The sequence below is a fragment of the Canis lupus genome, chromosome 6, assembly GCF_003254725.2.
Source record: "Canis lupus dingo isolate Sandy chromosome 6, ASM325472v2, whole genome shotgun sequence".
Classification (NCBI taxonomy): Eukaryota; Metazoa; Chordata; class Mammalia; order Carnivora; family Canidae; genus Canis; species Canis lupus.
In genome coordinates this window covers 30,603,920-30,623,688 of record NC_064248.1, presented here as the reverse complement: position 1 = coordinate 30,623,688, position 19,769 = coordinate 30,603,920, and the positions used below count along the sequence as shown (strand labels likewise).

Genomic DNA, 19,769 nt, shown 5'->3' with positions numbered 1-19,769 from the left:
GAGAAAGGGTAGCTCCTGCTATTTCTTACTAGGAAAATAAAAGGTCCTCCGCCCTAGTCCACTTAGTAGGCTTGGTTTTCTATCTTGCTGGCCAGGACTGAGCCATATAGTCCCCTCCAGCCTTAAGGAAAGCTGTCAGGCGCTGTGCTAGTCTGGACATTCAGGGAGGATAGGCTTGCTCCTGCTCCTACAGTTCTCCCCCTTGAGCCAGTGGAGGGGGGTGGTGGTCCTCAGGCTGCCCCAAGGTGAAGTATTGGCTTCATCTTCTAGAGTCCCGAAGGCTTCCTGCAGAAGAGGGTGTAAAGGTGAACTAGGGGTGAAAGAGCCCTCCCTTCATGAATGTTCGAGGCCACTGACTGTTCAGTATCCAGTTGCTCTCTTCCTTCAGTCTGGCTAGTCCTGAAAGTCCTTCTGCTCTTAGCTCAGGAGTCTCTGTCACCGGCCCCAGGGGCAGCTTGGTCTCTGTACCTCCCACCTCCTTCCTAGGTCTGTACCTGCTTTCTTCTTCCTCCCACCCAGATTTTCTGCCTCATGTTCGAGATGGCCCCCTCTCTGAGTCCCCAGGGTGCTGGAGGACTGCTTCACTGCACACAGCAGCAGCAGTGGAAAAACCGTACTCGGGGACAACGTGGTATGCTGGGTGTCCGGAGACTCCAATGCTTGCCATTGCTTGTTGGCCTCTTGTGTTCTGAGTGACTCTTGTCACTCTACCTGTTTGGGCCTCCCCTGCCTTAACAGTAAGACTTGGGAGCATCATTGTGCCTGTCCTCCCTGCCATCCATGACTGAGGTGGCAGCTTGTGGGTGGCTATTTAGCCATTAGCCTCCCCCCCCTTTTTTTTTTTGTTTACAGAGCACTTCCCTGTCCTCTCTCCCATCAAATCGCTTTACTTTGGAGGTAGGGAAACAGTCTGGGCATGTGACATACCCACGGCTGCATGGGAGGGAAGTAGTGGAGCTGGGACTGGTGACACAGACCCGACCTCCACGTGTCAAAGTGTAGAGCAGGACAGCAGATAACCGCTTGACTCCGTCTGGTGTGAGATTGGCCTATGTCCTCCGTAGCTGTGTGCTTCTAATTAATTGCAGATTATGTGTGTGAATCTGTCTGAGAATTGGCCACACATAGGATATCACAGCCTGAGGGCGGAAGGAAGCTGTGCAGCTGATGTCTTAATTATTTATGGGTATTTCACGTGCAATTAATCTTCCTTGCGTCACTTAACCCCACCACTCCACTGTGCGTGAGGCCAATTGCAGCAGATGTCGGTGTGGCCACCCTCGGGGCCGTAGCAGGCCTGGTGCTTTAGACAGGTCCGGGTCACATTTATGCTGGTTGCCTGGGGCCGTCCAGCCAAATGCAGCTAGCCGGCAGGGAAGGAGCAGATGATGGGGATGTCTGATGCTCTAGATTAGCTTGCAGGAGTCAGAAACTGGAAAGGTCCCTCTGCTGTTTCCGAAGAAGCTTGGCATTGCAGAGCTAGGAGTCTAGAGGACCAGCTTGTCTAAACAGCTCATTTGATAGATGGGACACCTGAGATGCCGAGTGGCCATGAAATACCTCAAGGACCTGGCTGCTTAGCAGCTGAACCAGCCAAGGACCTGGAATCCTTACTTGTTACCGGTCTCATCTCTCATCTTTGCTTCCATCCTCTTCTCGTCCCATGAGTCTCCCAGCCTGCTGGCTACTGACTCCAGTGCCAGCTCACTGTAGGTTCCAGGATGTGGCTTCTGGGGTAGGACTCTGTTGGTTGCAGGTGATAGGAACGAGCTCTAGTCAAGTAAGGGAGTATTCCTTCTCCTGCCTCTAGCACGTGGGAACATCATTGCATTTATTTATTTATTTATTTATTTATTTATTTATTTATTTATTTTAATTTTTTAATTTATTTATGATAGTCACACACACACACACACACACAGAGAGAGAGAGAGGCAGAGACACAGGCAGAGGGAGAAGCAGGCTCCATGCACCGGGAGCCCGACGTGGGATTCGATCCCGGGTCTCCAGGATCGCGCCCTGGGCCAAAGGCAGGCGCTAAACTGCTGCGCCACCCAGGGATCCCACATCATTGCATTTAGATGGCACTGGCAGCCTTGGGTCAGGCAGTCCGGCCTCCCTCCTCCTCTGTTAGTAGAGGAGTAGTGAGCTAGGGAAAGCACGTCCTTGACCTCTGGCCCAGCTGACTCTGCCTAGAACCTGCTGAGGCTTTGAGTCTGATGAAAATCGAGAATGTTAATCTTTTGGGGGGAGTGTGAGTGGGGGGGAATGCAGAATACAGCTGGTATGGAGCCCTGGCCTCTTTCTGAGATGCCACTGTGGGGTTGGGGAGACTGTAGGTATCACATGGTAGTTGTGGGTCTCAATGTAGGTGGTCTGGGTTCTGGTCTGTTTCCTTATTGATGAAATGGGTTTGATTATAGAACCTGTTTCATGAGACTGCTGAGAGGGCTTAATGAGATCACTTTTGGAATGTTTCACCTGATGTCTGGTATGAGGAGGCCTGTATCCTGCTAACTACTGTTACTGGCAGAGCCCTTTGTGGTTTTTCCATCTGTAAAATGGGGCATGACCGCATCAGCCCCATGAAGTAAGGAACTCTTTGGTTCCTTTAATGCAGCCAAGCCCTGACCGTTGCTCCAAAGTTAGCAGTAGATGCAAAGTTGTTGCATGCAGGAGACTGCTAGACCTGGGGCAGTCTCCTCGGCATCAGCTGTTCCCTTTTGGCTTGCTCCCAGTCACACTGACCCCGAACCGCCTCTGGGGGTGCTGTGTCCCCTTTAATGTTCTAGCCCCAACGTAAACACCTGAGAGCAGGCTGGAGTGGTTAATCAGACTTCTTTGAGTGTTAGGATACCTGCTTTGTCCCCTTTCCCTGAAGGGGGAAAGCTCCACAAGTTCCCCAGAGAAACCGTGGCGATCCTTCAGGACAAAGGACTGTGTCTCCCCCATCCGGTTCTGCAGTGTAGTGATGGGGAACACAGGCTCCCTGCACAGCAGGCTTCCCGGTTTCCCAGTTGTGTGATTCTGAGTGAGTGACTTAGTCTCTCTCAGCCTTTATTGGACTCCTAAAAAAGCTGTGCTGGACAGAACAGGGTGGGGGGGTCCTCTTGCCCCTTGATTTACGGTGGTATGTGAATGTCATGGATGCTGACAGGATCTTGGTCAGTCCCAAGAGACCATCTCCAGGAAGGACCTCCTCATGGTGTCACGTTTGTGACATTGTGGGAGCTGAGAATTCTGGCAGTGGTATCTCTGGAGTAGTGGGGAGGGCATGGTGCTACCATCTTTGTGTTCCTTATGGTCAGAAATCTTTCTATAGTAAGGATTGTGCTTACCACCACCGCAGAGGAGGAGCCTGGTTTCTCCATTTACCCAGGGCTTATGGACCCGTGTGGCTTAGGAGTCAGGCCAATAAAACCTCAGGCAGGTATGGGGCCCAGCAGGTAAGATGTATCTGTCCCAAGAGCTTCTGATGTAGTTTTTGCTGGGCTGTACTGCACAACACAGGGATTCCACATACCCACAGGGCAGGTGGGTATGTGGAATCTCACAGGCACAGCAGTAAGATGGCCCAAGTTCTCAGTGGTGCTAGCAGGAGTACCTTGGTAGAATGTCCACCTCCTTATGGGACCTGCTGATCTAGCTGTTTTGCAGTGAAAAGCAGGTAGGCCCTGCTTTGTACAGCTTTGCGTTTGTCTGACACCATCTAATTAACACCTGAATTCCACTTGTTGCCTTAAAACCAGACACTGGACTGGTTTCTACTCTCACTGGGCCTTTTTAATAAAATGCTCCAGCCCATAACTAGTGCTTCCTACAAATGGAAGGAGAGAGGGCGAGGTCTGTAGGCCGGTGAAGTAAACCACCTGCTGCCTCCTGCAATGATTACCTCTTAGGTGAGCAGCTGTCTTCTGCTCCTTCCATCTCCACTGCCCGACTCCTTCTCCAGAATCAATTTTAACTGTATCTGTAGTGATTTCTTGCTTTAAAGTATACTTGCAGTGAATAATGATGAAAGTAAGAATAAGAGTTGACTGTGCTGGGTGCTGAGGGCCTGGCTCTCTACTACACACATCTGAATCTCCTGTGAGATGCAGTGAGCGTAAACAACTCTACTGCCTCCCTGCAGGGGGGAAAAGGCTCTGCAGTTCTCCAGAAAGTGCAGAATTACCCTGTGACCCCGCAGTTCTCCCGGGTGCCTAATGTGAAGAGTTGATCATGAAGACTCTAACAAGTATGTGTACACAAATGTTCATGCGGCACTAGTGACAGTCACCAAGGGTAGAAGTGGCTCACATGTCCATCAAAGGATGAAAGATGGACCAAATGTGCTTATCCCTACCATGGAAGGGTGTGAGGCCATAAAAAGGAATGAGCCCCGGTACGTGCTCCGATGTGGGTGGACCTCGGAAACCTAAGTGGACTAGACCAGGAACAGAAGGTTACCTGTTGTAGGACTGGAAGTGTGGACATTCTGGGAGAGGAAATTGCACAGAATCAGAATGCAGATGAGCAGGTGCTGGGGACACCAGGGTGGCAGGTAGTGTGGGAGAAATTGCTTCTTGGGTGAAGGGTTTTACTTTGGAGGGGTCTAGTTTCACAACTAGAACAAGGTGCTGGCTGTGTGATGCTGAGTGTGCTGAGCATGGCTCAGTTGGTCACTTTAAGGTTGGTTTCACATTATGGGACGTTCATCTCCATACTTTATTAACAAAAGCCATGACTATACTCCCTCTATCTTCATTCTCATAAGTTCCTCCATTCTATTTCTTCTCCTTGAAGCAACCTTTACAACTGTTTTTAGTTCTTAAGGCAGATACTTCTTTAAAACTGAATGATGTGCTGATGGATTTTTCTTTTTAACTTTGGAGAATAAATGTACAGATTGTTCTTGACATCTGAAAAAGTGTAAGGGGGTATGAACTTGAGACCCCAGCCCCCGAGTCACTCCTAACCTGACAGTTGGTATGTATTCTGCTGTTGTCTTTTCTAGGTCTTTCATTTTTTAAAAGATTTTTGAGAGCAGGAGTGGGGGGAGGGGCAGAGGGAGAAGCAGGCTCCCCACTGAGCAGGGAGCCCAATGTGTGGTTTAATCCCAGGACCCTGGGATCATGACCTGAGCTGAAGGCAGACACTTCACTGACTGAGCCCCCCCAGGCACCCCTTTTCTAGGTATTTCTCAGTGGAGTGGGGCACTGGGATTCTTGTTGATTCCCAAGTCCATTACTTTGAGGTTCCTGGGGAGTTTCCTGGGGTTTCCAGTCTCTGCTTCCAGCCCCTTCCAATTCCATACTTGTGACATTCTCTGTGAGACATTTTTTTTTTTTTTTTTTTTTTTAAATGGCTATACCTATGTGCCCTACTTACCCTGCCATTTGCAAGCTGATGGCATGGTGATCAAGAACTCCAGCTTCAGAGCAGATCTCAGAGTGGTGGCCCATAGCCATGATGTGCTGAGCCTGCCTGATGAGAGCCTTGTCAACTGTATTTAACATCAGATTTGCATAAAAAACGTGGTTGCTGGCTTCTCTTGACCAATCAGAACTGGTGGTAGCCTGGGACAGTGGACTGGAGACAGGGGCTGCTGCTGTGGTGGGGCCACCTTCTCCCTTCTTCCAGCTGGCCCCACATCCCTTTGAGGACTTCACTATGTTCACTGCCATAACTTGTGGGACTTATCTGCTTTTGCTTTTGGGACACTTGCCTTAAAGTTTGTATTAAAGTTGCTGTAAATACACTGCTGTAAGTACATGAGTATGTATACAAATGAGCGCGAACCCCAAAATTTCACATGTGCAGAAGGTGATAAAGATTTAGAACTTGATCATTCTTGTATTTTTCTTTACCTTGTGATTTTTTTTTTCCCCCCCCACCTCATTTTGTCCCCATGGGCTCTTCAAACCTTTTCTTCTGGATTATGTAGAAACAGTTTTAAGGGTGAGGTGAGGTGGAGATTTTAATTAGATTCCTGATTTTTTTCTTTTTTCCCCCATAGTAGGCAGAGGTTGGGGGAGTGGAGGCTATATGCTGGGGATTTGAGTCTTGAGTGTGCCCCATCCCGGGGTCTGGCTCCAGCTGACCCTGCCAGTGCAGGTCAGGGGCAAGCTTCCCAGGGAGGCTGACCAGGGTAGGGCCTTGTCCTACCAACTCCCAGCTCCATGGCCTGCAGCAGGTACCTTTTTTTGGGTCTTTGCTTCCCCATTCATAGAATTGGTGTAGTAGGCCTTGCTTCTCTGGAGGTAGTGGGAATCCAAGGAGACTGTGGCCAGAGCGTGCTCTTTCCTGGCTGGGCACACAGGAAATGCAGCAGGGTTGCCGCTGGCCCTTGGAGCATTGGCAACACGTATGGGGGGGCACCTCCCCCCCACAATCTTAACAAATCACAAAGTAGAAACCCTGAGTTGTCAGGAGGAGGCTGGAAACAGAACAAAAGGCAGCAAGGGCCTGATGGATTTTTGAAGTTAAAGTGGAGCTCGATATAGTTTATCCTTTCTCCTGGAGATGAGCGGGAGTGGGTAGGCAGGAAAAGATATAAAAAGCAGTAAGTTAAGTTTGAAAAATGACGGTGTAGGTTAAGTATATAGCCGTAGAAGCATATTATTTATTTCTGTGCCTGTGCCCTCGTGAGCTCTCTCTTTAAATATAACGGAGTATGGGCCCCAGGGGAGCATTTGTAAAGGCTCTTTGAGGTCTTTGGGAAGAGATGCTATATAAAGGCAAAGAATTATTATACAGATCTATGTATATGTGAGAGTGTGCATGCGCGTGCACCCATACGTCCCGATAGACTACATCCAGTTATCTTAGTCCTTACGTTTTTCTCCCTCTTAAAGTGATCTTTGAACTCCTTTTTAAAAATTAATCTCCAGATCATTTCCCCTGCCTAGAGGGCCTTCAGTGGCTGAATATATGGGCAGGCACTCCTTCTCCGGCCGCTGTCACTGGCCCAGTACTTCACATAGCCGCCTCCGACACCCGTCATCCCTTGACGAAGGGTGTTATCTGTAGTGTGTGTCTGCATCTGTGCTGGTTCCTGCTCTGATGATCTGTTGGAAATTTGAGATCCGCGTGGGTGGATTCATGTGCCGAGGAGGAGGGGAATGGTCCAGTTTTATGGCCTGGTGATGATAGAAGAATTTGCCTTCCCTTCCATTCCCAAGACCCATTGGAAAAAGCTGGGTTTGAGCCTGAGTCTCTGTCCCTGGGGCAGGAAATTACAGCTGTGCATGCGGTGGTTAGTGTTTTCCGGATAGGCCTTGAACGTACTATTAAGCACAGTTGATGTTTCTGTCTGGCCCATCCCATGCTTCTCTGTTCCTGGAGATGAGCAGACTTTAGCAGTGGGCACCAATCGCTCATTAATTCATCTCGCCCTTCATGCATTCTTCAGGTCTTGGGTGTACTGTGGACAGGGGCTGGAGCAGGTGGGGGGCCCCCAGTTCTGGCCACCTCTCCCCCTATTCTATGGGGGTGGAAGGCTTGTATAGATTCTTTCATGCTAGTATAGACAAGGTGTGACAGGGCCTTAGGGAAAGGGGTCTTGTTGACTCCGTTGGCTGTGAGGACTTGGAATGGTTGAGGTTTGGAACACAAGAGCATGATAGTAGGAGCTCCCAGGGGCCTGGGTGTTGGGAGGAGTCAGGCAGGAGCTGGGGTGGCAATTCCTTGTGCCTGTGTTACTCCTGTGGTTCCGGTCTCTGCAAGTCACCCTCAGAGAGCTATGTTGGCTGCTACATTTGTGCACTTACAGACCAAGTCAGCCAACGGTGAGTTTACCAGATCCATAGGGATTCTTCTCACAATTTGGGTTTCTCTCTGTCTTTGCCCCAGTGTCAGGCAGCAGGGCTTTATGGCTTATGTTTGACACTTCAGACGCCAGCCCCTTTGGGAAACTCTGTATTTTCTCTGTGCTGGGTTTGCCTGGAGGGGTTTTACTGGCTCCTCTTTGGCATACTTGAGCTCCTGTATTTGTCAGCTCCTTGGTCCCTGGCTTGGCCAGCTGTCCTCAGCTCAGCTTTCAGCACATGAATCTTGGTAGAACACCTTCGAACCATTTGTTCTTGGCCAGATGTATCTTCTTCCACCATTCCTTTATCTCTAGTCAGAGACTGGCCCATCCTAAACTCCTGGAGGACCCCCTCTGATTGGCTCTATTTGAAGTAACCAGCTGTCCTATATCTCCCTGCCTGTAGCTGGAGGCCTGTGAGGTCAGAGTCTTGAGGAGGGGTGTGAATAAGACTGGCTCCTTGACTGCCAGGTACCTATCCTGGCTCCTTGACTGCTACTGCCTGTGGGCGAGGACCTCACAGAAGAGGTGATCCCTGCCTGAAACCCAAAGGAGGTTCCAAGTCCTTTAGGACAGCCTGCGCCAAGACCCAGAAGCATGAGAGAAGGGGAATGGGTCTGTTCTGTGAGACCGAGCAGGGAGGAGTACAGGAGATGGGCAAGGTGTGAACCACCTTGGGGACTATGGTCCATGCTTGCTGGGGCTTCGGACATGTATGGGATGCAGGCGATGGTTGAGCCCTAGGTGTAGGCACAGCTGCCTCTGGGGAACCAACAAAGACCATGAAGCCCAACAAAGACGATCCAGGGCAGGAGGCTGAATGGACAGCTGGAGGGACCAGCAGCATAGCTGAGGAGACCTCTGAAGGGCTTGGGGGGAGGGGTCCATAGGGTCTGAGGCAGCAGTTACCCAGCCGGCTCACATCTATTTCAGCTTGGTCGACAGGCTTAGTGGGGTCCAGCCTGTCAGCTCCACTGCCGGGCATGAATGTCTGGCAGGCCCCACTACCTCCAGGCCTGAATCAGATGGTTGGCCATGGAGGAGTAGAGGCTAGAGTTTCTGGACAGTTCTCCTAAGACCGATAAACTTTTCCTAAAAAAAAAATAAAATAAAAAAAAATAAACTTTTCCTATAAAGGGCCAGATGGTACCTATTTCAGGCACACAGGACCCTCCCTTCCTGTCCCAACAACTCAGCTTTGCTTTTGTTGCACAAAGGCAGCCAGAGACTATTTGAGAACGGGTGAGTGTGGCTAAATTCTACTAAAACTTCTGCCGTCCCCTGCTCTATCCTGTGAGGCTGGCAGTATGAGCAGCAGTGTTCAGCCAAGGGGGGTTGCCTGGGGTCCCAGAATGAGGACTTGAGGGATCTGGGATTTCATGAGAAAACCTGTTTGTTTTTCCCCTGCTTTGCCTGTTGGCTGCCTTCGAACAGTGTCAAGTTTCCATAATGGATCATTTTTTTGTTAGACGGGCCCTTGATGGGCAGAGGTTTTTTTTTTTTTAAGATTTTATTTATTTATTAATGACACACACACACACACAGAGGCAGAGGGAGAAGCAGGCCCCATGCAGGGAGCCTGACGTGGGACTGGATCCTGGATTTCCAGGATCACACCCTGGGCCGAAGGCAGGTGCTAAACCACTGAGCCACCCAGGGATTCCCTGCCCCCCCCCCCCCCCCCCGCCTTTTTTTTGATGGGAAGAGTTTTTAAAAAAACAAAATGTAATTTTTTTCATGGACTTGTTTGCTTTTGTGTTAAGGCCTCTGTTGTTGCAAGATGGCATAAATGTTTGTTCACATATTTCTAAGTGTTTTATGGCCACACTTCACATTTAAATGATTCCATTTGAAATGTGGATACATAACAGAAGCAGAGATGTAAGTCTTGTTTCTTGCTCCTAAAATGGTTCCTTGCCCTGGTAACATTTATGGACGAATCCATCTTTCCACAGTGATTTGAAATGCTGCTCTTTATCTCAGATCAGTTTCTTGGGGTTAAAGCGAACCTTCTCCTGTGTACTTGGCCGGATTTGCTAGTCAGTTCTCTGAAGCCAGGCAAGGAATCAATTTTTGAGGTGGTTGGTCCTCTGCCCTCAGCCTCGGGTGAGGGACACCCTCAGACTCTGTGGAGGCTGCAGAGCAGAGAGGCTGGTCCGTGGGCACTTGAAACGTGTGTTGTGGCAGGTAATAAAAAGGAAGAAAACCGCAATACTAGAGACTAAACCAGTAATGGGATGTGCGTTGCTGGGGGAGAAGAGAGAAAATTATAAGGTAGGGAGCACCTCTGCTGGCGTGTGTCACTAGTGCTCGGGCAAATACCATATTTACATGGTCTGTGAAAACCAACCCCAGCGTTACTCACTGGCTTTGCTGCTTCAGAAAAGTCAGCAGGGTGGAGGTGTATGAAAGTAAAGTCTGTCCCCAGCATTTGTTAGCAGATAGCCGCTAACTTGGGACATTTCCTTCTTTGTGGGGACCATGAATGAATGTGCTGTGATGGTGGCATGGGGAGGGTGGGAGGGATTGTCTGACAGCCTTGTTTTTACTTCTGATGCTGGTATCCGAGGATGATGAGCTCGGCCTTGGTCATCCCACTGTTTCTCACAGGTGACTCCTGCGTGGTGTGGTTGGGGCCCCTTCAAGGTGAGCCTGTGGCCAGGCTCTCTCATTCCAGCTACATGGCTCTTCTTTGCTAGAAGAGCATTCATGTTTTCTGGAACTTTCTGGGACTTGCTGGGGACTGTTGCTTCCTCCAGGCTGTCTTTCACCTGTGGAATATGCAGGTTTTAGCTGCAAAGTCTGAGAGGCAGTATCTGGGATCCCTGTGTGCCATGCCCCCAGAACCTAGACACTCTGTCTCCTCTAAGTGACACCTCATTCTGTAGGTCTGATTTCCCACGTTTCCCATGGTGATCTTGTTTGACACATCAGAAAATTCTAGTATCTAGTCTGCTGCTCTAGGGCTTAGACCACTTAAAAAAAAAATCTTATTTCCCAAGGTTGAGGTGCATAGGAACTCTGTAAAATCTCATAACTCCTGAAAATGTGCTCAGTTGAACCAACTCCTACTTTGGCAGTCACTTGTACCTTATCCCTGTCTTTCTGTCCCCTGCTGTTGAAGGAAAATGTACTAAGTATGGTGATAGGTAACCATTGCTATAGTGCCACCAGGCGTTAAGTGGCTGAGCTGGGGTTTGAAGTAGGATCTGCCCAGCCCAGGAGCCTGTTGATGGCAGTGCTTCATGGGTTGTGCTCCTGTCATTGGCGTGGAAGGTTCTTGAACCCATACCGGACCACCTTGCCCTTCCCAGATCCCCACTAAAGCAAATTCTCTCTACCTGTTGTGGAAAATGCCTTTGGCAGGACCAATTCTTGGCCTTCGGGTGTGGAAGGTGACTTTCAGACCCCCTAGCCTTGTCCCAGTGTGGGTTTCTTCTCTTTACTGAGTGCCCTCTTTAGGTTGTGAAAATTGAGACCAGACTTGCCAGATGCGGATACTTTACACGTAGAAAGTGGTTATCACGTGGCAGCTGTTACTCTTGTTAGTTTCCATGGTATTGTAGTTGGGTATGAATAGTGTGTCTAGACCATTCATTGTCCATGAACCTTGACTAAGCATCTAATGGGTTGGACCTCTGGGGACCCAAGGTGTGTGATGTGTTGTGCATCCTTAAGGATTTGTAAGCCAATTGCGAGAGATAGGTGGTTAATTGTACACATTCTGCAACTTATTGAGGGGTGGGCAAATCCTGGAGGGCTTCCTGGATGACATGCCTTTTCATCTGGGCCTGAAGAAGGGGGCTGGGTTTTATAAGACTGCAAGTTGGACATGAACATTAGAAAAAACCAATTCTGACCATGAATCCCAGCAACTTGTGGATAGGGTCAAAATGGTGCAGTTAAAATCATCCCAGAGAGCCTCTCAGGAAGGCCTCTGGTCAGAGGCTGCAGCCCCCAGTAAAGAGGCTGGCGATGCCTGGTGACACCAGGAGGGGGCATGACGCAGACATCTCAGCATAAGGCTCCAGTGTGTGGGTGGTGAAGTGCTCCCTCCAGCAGAGGCTTGTCAGAGGCACAGGGGGACTGAGCAGTCCGGGGCACCCCATGCTGTGCTGTGGCGGTGGAGGTGCCCTGCTGTGCACATGTGCTCTGCAGGGTGCTCCTGCTGCTTGGATCCAGTGCACATGGCTCATTAGTATAAATCAGACATGCGTGTCACGTGTTGCCACAGAACAGAAGGCTTACAGATAGTGTAGTTTCTCCAGAGGATTTCTCTTGGGTTGGGGGAGGGAGGATAGACAAGTGGAGCACAGGGGGTTTTAGGGACAGCAAGACTATTTTATGTGCTACTATAATGGCAGACACACATCAGTACCATTGTCCAAACTCCGAGAGTACTCTGTGCCAAGGGCAAGCTGTGATGTTAACCTGGGGGTGGTTACAGTGTGTCTGTGCAGGCTCATCATTCATAACCAATGTACAGGGAGGGTGCATGGAAAAGCTCCATACGTTCAGATCAGCCATGGACCAAAAATGGCTTTAAAAAATAAGTCTATTGAAGAAAAAAAAATTTCACCTCTTCCAGCCTCATGGAGCAACTCTTACTGTAAGTGCATATCCTCTTCTTCCATCCTTATGTGAAGTTTGGACTGATAGAGAACCCCAGTGGGGAGGTGGCTTGGTAGGAAAACTCTGGATTCAAGCAGTCCTTGGAGTACAGGAGCGATTTCAGGTCGCTGGCCTCTGGTGCTGGGTTTCTTGAAGAGAAAAACCAAATAGATCTTAGCCTGTCCTTGGTCTTTATTTTTCCCCTTTCATGGCCATGGTGTCATAGGACAGATTACTGGGTGGTTTGTGTGTGGCTCCCAACTGCCCCACCCATTTTTCAGTTTAAACTGCATACGTTGATGTTCTTCTAAGGTGATAATGCTCCCTGCTGCAGTGTGTAAGAGGCAGTGGTTTACCATAGCGCCATCCCATCCCCTCTGTCCTCGGAACCTTCTGGCACCCCAGGGAGTTGGGAAGGTGGGTGCTGATTTTGCTTCTCATACCTGAGGGAGAATGAGAGACTGGGATGAGCCTGAGAGCCAGGACCCAGTTACCTGGTCAAGTTTGGAAGGCAAAGTCCTATAGACCCTGTTTCATGATAGGCATATGGGAATGGGTATTGTTCCTTTAAAGACCTTCCTTAAGTGAGTTAAGGTACCTCACCTTAACTTGGGAAGGTACCTTGTAGGTGCTCAGTGGGTGTTTAAGGAGCACGCACTCTGTAGCTTTATCTGCTTCGTGAGCTGGTTCCTGTCTCTCGGGGGGCTGTGGGGCAGCTCAGCCCCTTTGGTCTCATTAGGCCTCAAACTCTTCCTAACCTTACTTCCCTCCTTCTTGATCTTGCCACCACCCTTACTCTTACCCTTTTAAGGTAACTGCTTTTTCTGCTTATTTATTTTTCTAATTTTTCAAATGTTGAAAGGTTGGAAGGATCATGTGTGACTTGGATCTTACGTGTGGCAGGAGCTGTGCCCCTCTGGTCCTGGCTGTGGCCTCATTTCTGGACACGCCTTGTTTCTGGACCTTGCACACGTGTGACCTGGGTCTCCTCCCTGGCCCTCCCACCTTCTGCCAGTGCTGGTGTCTTCATGGCAGTGTCCCCCTGGAGTCTGAGAACTCGGTTTTGATCCGGTTATGGACTAATGTCCCTGTGAGGCCTCTGTAAAATCCAAGTTCTTCCATCTGCACATGTGACTGGTAGCAGTTACTATCTCCTGGGGTCCAGCGCAGAGTTTAGGATTGGGGAGATTTGGATTCAAATTTTAGTGCTGTCAGTATTTAATCTGTTTGAGCTCATTAGCACACCTATAAAACGGCCTATCGTGGTTGCCACATGGCTCTGTGTACTCACTGGATGTGTAATTTTGGCTGTGAGCTTTCCAGCAGCCAATCCCAAGAGGGAAACAAAATTTCACAGGATTTGTTAGGGAGGGAAAAAATAAAACTGGGTCTCTTGGAGAAATCCAGAAGTTCTGTGTCTTGAGATCTGAGTGATAACGCTAAACAGCGTCTTTAATACGTGGATGGATTGTGACAACAGTTAAGTTTGGAGGTAGGAAAGTTGCATGCTTATTTAAAAGCATGGTTTCCTATCAGTGAATGCTTTCCTAAGTTGAAGATCCCCACAGGAGTAGCACCTGTAGGTCAAGACTGTGTATTGGGGAGGCCCCACCCCTTTCTAGTGTCACCTGTACTAATGAGAGAAGTCCATGTAGGAAAACCAGAGCTCTTAGGTTTTACTAAGTGTTTCTAAGGTTTACTAAGTGTTTCTATGTCCATGTGGAGCCAAATGGCACTTGATCAGCTCTCTCTTCTGTTGATAAACAGCTGTACCTGGAATAGATTGTTGTTCAAAGCAGATATGGTCCAGTAGTAGGGGTTCAGAAAAGTGTGTAGAAGCTGCAAGACTGTCTTTTTCCCGTAGCAGTGCAGAGTATGCTCCCTGAAGAGAGCCCTCCTCACACCTCACTGTGCCCTCCCCTCCCGTTTTGTGTGGCTAATAAGTGATCAGCTGTGCTCATTGGGTCTTTCAGACTGAACAGGAATTAATTTTGAAAGGGAAAATGGAACTTGTCTAGACAGCTTGCCCTAAATAGCACATAATCCAGCTCGATGAAGGAATGGTGAAATGGGCGGGGTCTGCTGAGTAATCTCGACTGTGCTTTCTTCCCTTAGGTGAACTTCGACAAGCCATCGTGGCCATGATGAACAGGAAAGACGAGCTGGAAGAGGAGAACAGGTATCCTGATTTTTCAGGCTTGAGGAATAGTCTCTTTGACATTAAACCTCCGGGACGAAGAATATTACAGATGAAGGAAATCTTGCTTTGACAAGATTGTGACCAGCGATCTCCTTTTGTGTAGGATGTACCACTTTAGCATTGGGAGGGGATGAAAGCCTTCCAATCATGGATCTACCTTAGAACAAACTAAGGATTTGGTAAAGCAATCTTCCTGAACTTTTTTTTTTAAAGGAGACTCTGAGATACAATTCACATATTATGTAATCAGCCTATTTAAAGGGTACAGTTCAGTGTTTGCACGCATGTGCAGCAGTCTCCAAGGTCCACTTCTAGAATGTGTTCACCTCAAAAGCACCCCATACCTGTTGGCTGTCTTCCTCTGCCCCTCGCCCCCCAACACAAAGCAGGCTTTTGAGTAACCTTTTATTTGAAGGCCTGTCTTCCCATGTCCTGAGCACTCAGATACTTAGTTTTCTCAAATCAGGGATACCTAGGGCAAGATGGTATTTGACTTCTTTTTGGCTTGTTCAGAACAAACAAGCCCAATTGCAGATAGTGAGAAGGTAAAGACTTTAATTGTTTTGGGTTCCCTGTTGAAAACAATGGTAGCTGCTTGCCCTGTGTGAGCTCTGCTGCTCCCATCTGGTGGCCTTGACTATGAGCTTCTCAACTGTGACCTTGTCTTGGCCTCAGGGCAGTTGGTGGAGGGATTTGCCTGCAGTTGTAGGTTAGGCTTCCCGAGCCATTGTTTGTCTCCCCGGGGGTCAGGGGACATGCGCCCTTGGGCCTGCGTGTGTGCATTCCTGTTGCTTCCTTGTTCTCCTACTCCGAGCAGCAAGCAGGAATTAAGTGTCCACGGTGACAGGCAATCATGATTGTCCTTCGTAAACCTTACTGTGGGCCCTGCTCGACAAGCTTCTTCCTCCTCCTCTACGAAAACACATAAAAGAAAAACAAGCATGATTTCTAAAACAAAAGATAATTTTTAAAAAAAGGAATCTCGAGACAGCACAATTGTCCAACTAAGAAACGTTAAATGAAGGGCTTGTAGATACTACAGGATTCTTTTTCTTTGCTCTAGCTGGAGCTGTTCTCTTGGAAGAAACTGTAGGTTTTGTCTTACCTTGTGAAGAACAATAGTTATAGTCAATTTCTCCTTCCAGTGGGGGAAAAACAGTCACACCATGTTTGTGTCAGGGGGTTGCAGGCCCCAAGAAGGGAATATTTTCAAAGCCCTAAAGGAACTGCAGACTTCAGAGTTGAGTGAGTGATGGAATGGGGTGTGTGTGTGTGTGTGTGTGTGTGTGTGTGTGCGCGCGCGCGCGCAAAACTCCCAGTCCCACTTCTGCTTATATCCTGATGTCACCTGTACACTAGGTTTGGGATGTAGGGGCCCCAAAGTCAGTAAGTGCTCTCTGAAAAGATCCATTCGAGGTCCAGTGAAGTATAGTCAGAACCTTGTTTGGCTCACTTCTCGGTGGCTAATCATGGCTCTTTCTGGAACAGCTTCTGTCTTGTCTGCTTTACAAGACCAAGGATGACCGAGAAGTGAATGTTATTTGGAGTATTAACTCTCAAGCATAGTACAGAGCAGGATCCCTGCAGTGTGAACCCAGGTAACACTATAAAACACTAGGTCTGCCCGTGTCACCTGGAGATGGTAGACAGGATGCCAGTGTGCTTTGTGGGTAGAAGGGGAAGTGAGAGGAGGCCTCTGTCCGTATTCTACTCTTTCAGCTCACGGGACACTTGGGGCCTGTCCTGGAATCTCTTCCCTGGTTAAATCTCTTCTCTGATTCAGCTGTGACAAAATGGTCTTCATTTCATGTGTGGCCTTTCTGGGTGGCATGCCTTGAAAGGAGCTTGCCTGGGGGTCTCTCCACTCTTTGCCTTTAATTTTGCTGGCCACTGCTATGGTGTGTGTGTGTGGGGGGGGGGGGGCGGGGGGGCGTGCGCCACAGAGCCTGGGCCACATCCTGGTTCTTCCTCAGAGGCACATGAGCAGACTTGGGTATATCTGTAAATCACTTCACATGAGATAGACTGGAACACAGGTTCATACAGACCCTTTGTGGAAAATGAAGGGGTGTGTTTTGGTGCGGCCGTCTCCACTGGCCATGTCTGAACAGATGGCCCCTCTGCCCAGGTCTTTGCGGAACCTGCTTGACGGTGAGATGGAGCACTCTGCGGCCCTGCGGCAGGAGGTGGACACCTTGAAAAAGAAGGTGGCTGAGCAGGAAGAGAGGCACGTCCTGAAGATCCAGGCGCTGGCAAGGTAGGGGGTGCAGAGGGCCTGACAAGTGGGTGTGGCAGCGGAGGTTTGTGCAAACCTCAAGCACACCCTTCCCTGGCACTATTTTTTTTTTTTTTTAAGATTTATTTATTCCTGAGAGACAGAGGCAGAGACACAGGCAGAGGGAGAAGCAGGCTCCATGCAGGGAGCCCCATGTGGGACTCAATTCTGGAACTCTGGGATCATGACCTGAATTGAAGGCAGATGCTCAACTGCTGAGCCACCCAGGTGTCCCTTCCCTGGCACTTTAATCAGCAAAAAAGACCAAAGGAAAACTATACATTTGAAATTTTAACTTACAATTACTGAATGATATACATACATATGGTTCAAACTATAAAAAGTACACAGCATTAAATGATGCAGTCCCCCTCGAGCGGGCAGTGGTCAGTGCAGAGATGTTCCACGCATGTCCTTTGTTTTGTCTTTTCACTTACCTCTCCTGCCTTCCTTTGACCTCTGTGAAACATGGTCCTTTATTCCACCCCCACTCACTGGACATCATACAGATGCTTCTGTACTGCTGTACTGGGGCCACTGCCTTTCCAATAGTTTCTGATCTCTCATCTACACTAGAGTTGATCTGACCAGGATGCTGACAGCCAGGCATTGGAAGTGGCTTGTGATCATTTCCTAATACTGTTTGTAATGATGCCACAGTGCATAACCTTTGTGTTTGTCACTCTGTTCTATATTTGTTAGAAAAATTCCTTGAGGTAGAATTGCTGGGTCAAAGTGCAGTAGTTTTCTAAGGTAGATAGAGGTCAACACCTCCTCTGCCCCACATCCCCAACCTCTGAGGCTGAGCTAACTGTCCCAGCAGGAGCAGGTGGGAAGGCCTGCTTCTACTCAGCTGTGCCTACAGAGGTCAGGCCCCATTTCTGGGTCCCTGGTAATGTAACCTGGTAAGGTGAAAAGTGGCATTGGCATAATGGTTTGCATCTGCAACTTCCTAATGAAGAGTACAGTTGAGTGTGTTCTTAGTGAAAAGCCATTTTATTTCCTTTCCTGTGATTTAGTTTATATCTTATTAAGGAAAGCTCACAATCTCAAGTCCCATAAAAATGTGGATTTTCCTGAATTTGTTCACATGCAAACATTTTTATGTACTGCACTTAAAATCTATAACTGTCATTTCTTAGTCTGCTTCTCTGAAGCACTTACATTTTATGTTAGTGGCTTTTATATGCCCAGATATGGCATTGCATTGAGCTAATGTACCACATTAAAATAATTCCCATTTGTTGGACATTTGAGTTCTTTCCTGTTAGGTAGGATAAACAGTTTATCAGTGGTTCTTTAAAGCTGCTTTATTATTTATTTATTTATTTATTTATTTATTTATTTATTTATTTTTTAAGATTATACTTATTAATTCATGAGAGACACCCAGAGAGAAGCAGAGACACAGGGAGAGCAAGAAGCAGGCTTCAGGTAGGGAGCCCAATGTGGGACTCCATCCTGGAACTCCAGGATCACTCCCTGAGCTGAAAGCAGACGCTCAATCCCTGAGCCACCCAGGCGTCCCATATTTACTTATTTTTAAAGGTTTTATTTATTTATTCATTCGTGAGAGACAGAGGCAAAGACCTAGGCAGAGGGAGAAGCAGGCTACCTGTAGGGGGCCTGATGTGGGACTGGATCATGCCCTGAGCCAAAGGCAGATGCTCAACCACTGAGCCACCCAGCCTCCCCTAAAGCTACTTTAAAATGAGACCAGGATGGGGCTCCTGGGTCTCAGTCAGTTACGCAGCCAACTCTTGATCTCAGCCTGTGTTGGTCTCTGCGCTCAGGAGACAGCCTGCTTGAGATGCTCACTCCTTCTGCCCCTCCTCCTGCTTGTGCCTCTGCTCACCCTCTGGAAAGAATAAATCTTGGGGAAAGGCCAGGAGATGATGTCCTGTGGATGTGCAGGGAGTCCAGAGTCCTGTCATTCATAGCAGCATTACTGCCCTGGTTCTGCCCTGTGATGTGTGTGGCACTAATGGAATTGTTACGTATATGTTCTCGAAAGTTGGCACAATGATCTATTTTTAATTAGAACTCTGCTTTCTTCATACTTGAAAATAACCTCTCAAGACCTCATGATGCATCTCAATGCATCAGGCAGTTGAAGGACAATGACAGGCACAGTACTTGGCATTTTCTCCACTGGACCACCATTTTGCCTTGGCCATGCCAGGGTTCTGTCATATAATTGTGTTTATGATAAAGGCTGAAGTCTGTAAACACTCTGGTTCTGCTATTCATGGTCATCTGGGGGTTGTATTAGGGGTCTGCTTAGCTTTGAGTCCCCACTCTGTTGCTGGCAGATTATGCATCTCTGGGTGATTGAACATCAGCAAGTGTTCATTTCCTTGTTGAGGAAATAGGATGATGATCTGCACCAGAAAGGACAAAATTCAAAAGGGCGTGAGGCTCTGGACATGAGCAGTTGAGTGTATTTTATAGTTAGTGTGTTTAATATAGGATAATTCTGGGGGAATTGTAGATCATGAATGGAATAGATGAACCTAATTTCCTAAGCAGTCTTTATTTTAAAGATTTTATTTATTTATTCATGAGACACACACACACACACAGAGAGAGAGAGAGAGAGAGAGAGAGAGAGAGGGGCAGAGTCACAGGCAGAGGAGAAGCAGGCTCTATACTCGATCCTGGGTCTCCAGGATCACACCCTGGGCCGAAGGCAGTGCTAAACCGCTGGGCAACCCGGGTGGTTTAACCCCATTTGAACAGTGGGTAGCTAAGAGTTGAAGGTGCCTGAAAGTTTGCAGAAGGAACACCTATGAAATTGCACACAGTTAAGCAGGAGACAACAAGGATGCAAATGGAACAGCTGGATGTGTGAGGTTTTTTTTTTTTTTTTTTTTTTTTAAAGATTTTATTTTTTC

The 19,769-nt window shown here is 48.3% G+C and overlaps 1 protein-coding gene across 7 annotated transcripts in view; it reads left to right on the top strand.

Annotated features, from left to right (window-relative positions):
• Positions 1-19,769, top strand: part of SNX29 (sorting nexin 29) — a 528,389-nt gene that overhangs the window by 111,326 nt on the left and 397,294 nt on the right. For all 7 annotated transcript variants that reach the window (XR_007411267.1, XM_025416475.3, XM_049111381.1 and 4 more), the window contains exons 12-13: positions 14,516-14,579; positions 16,729-16,857. Coding sequence is in view for 6 of the 7 variants with exons in the window: in XM_025416475.3 (XP_025272260.1) it covers positions 14,516-14,579; positions 16,729-16,857 (193 nt within the window). In the remaining variant the exon portion in view is untranslated. The remainder of the gene's footprint in view (positions 1-14,515; positions 14,580-16,728; positions 16,858-19,769) is intronic.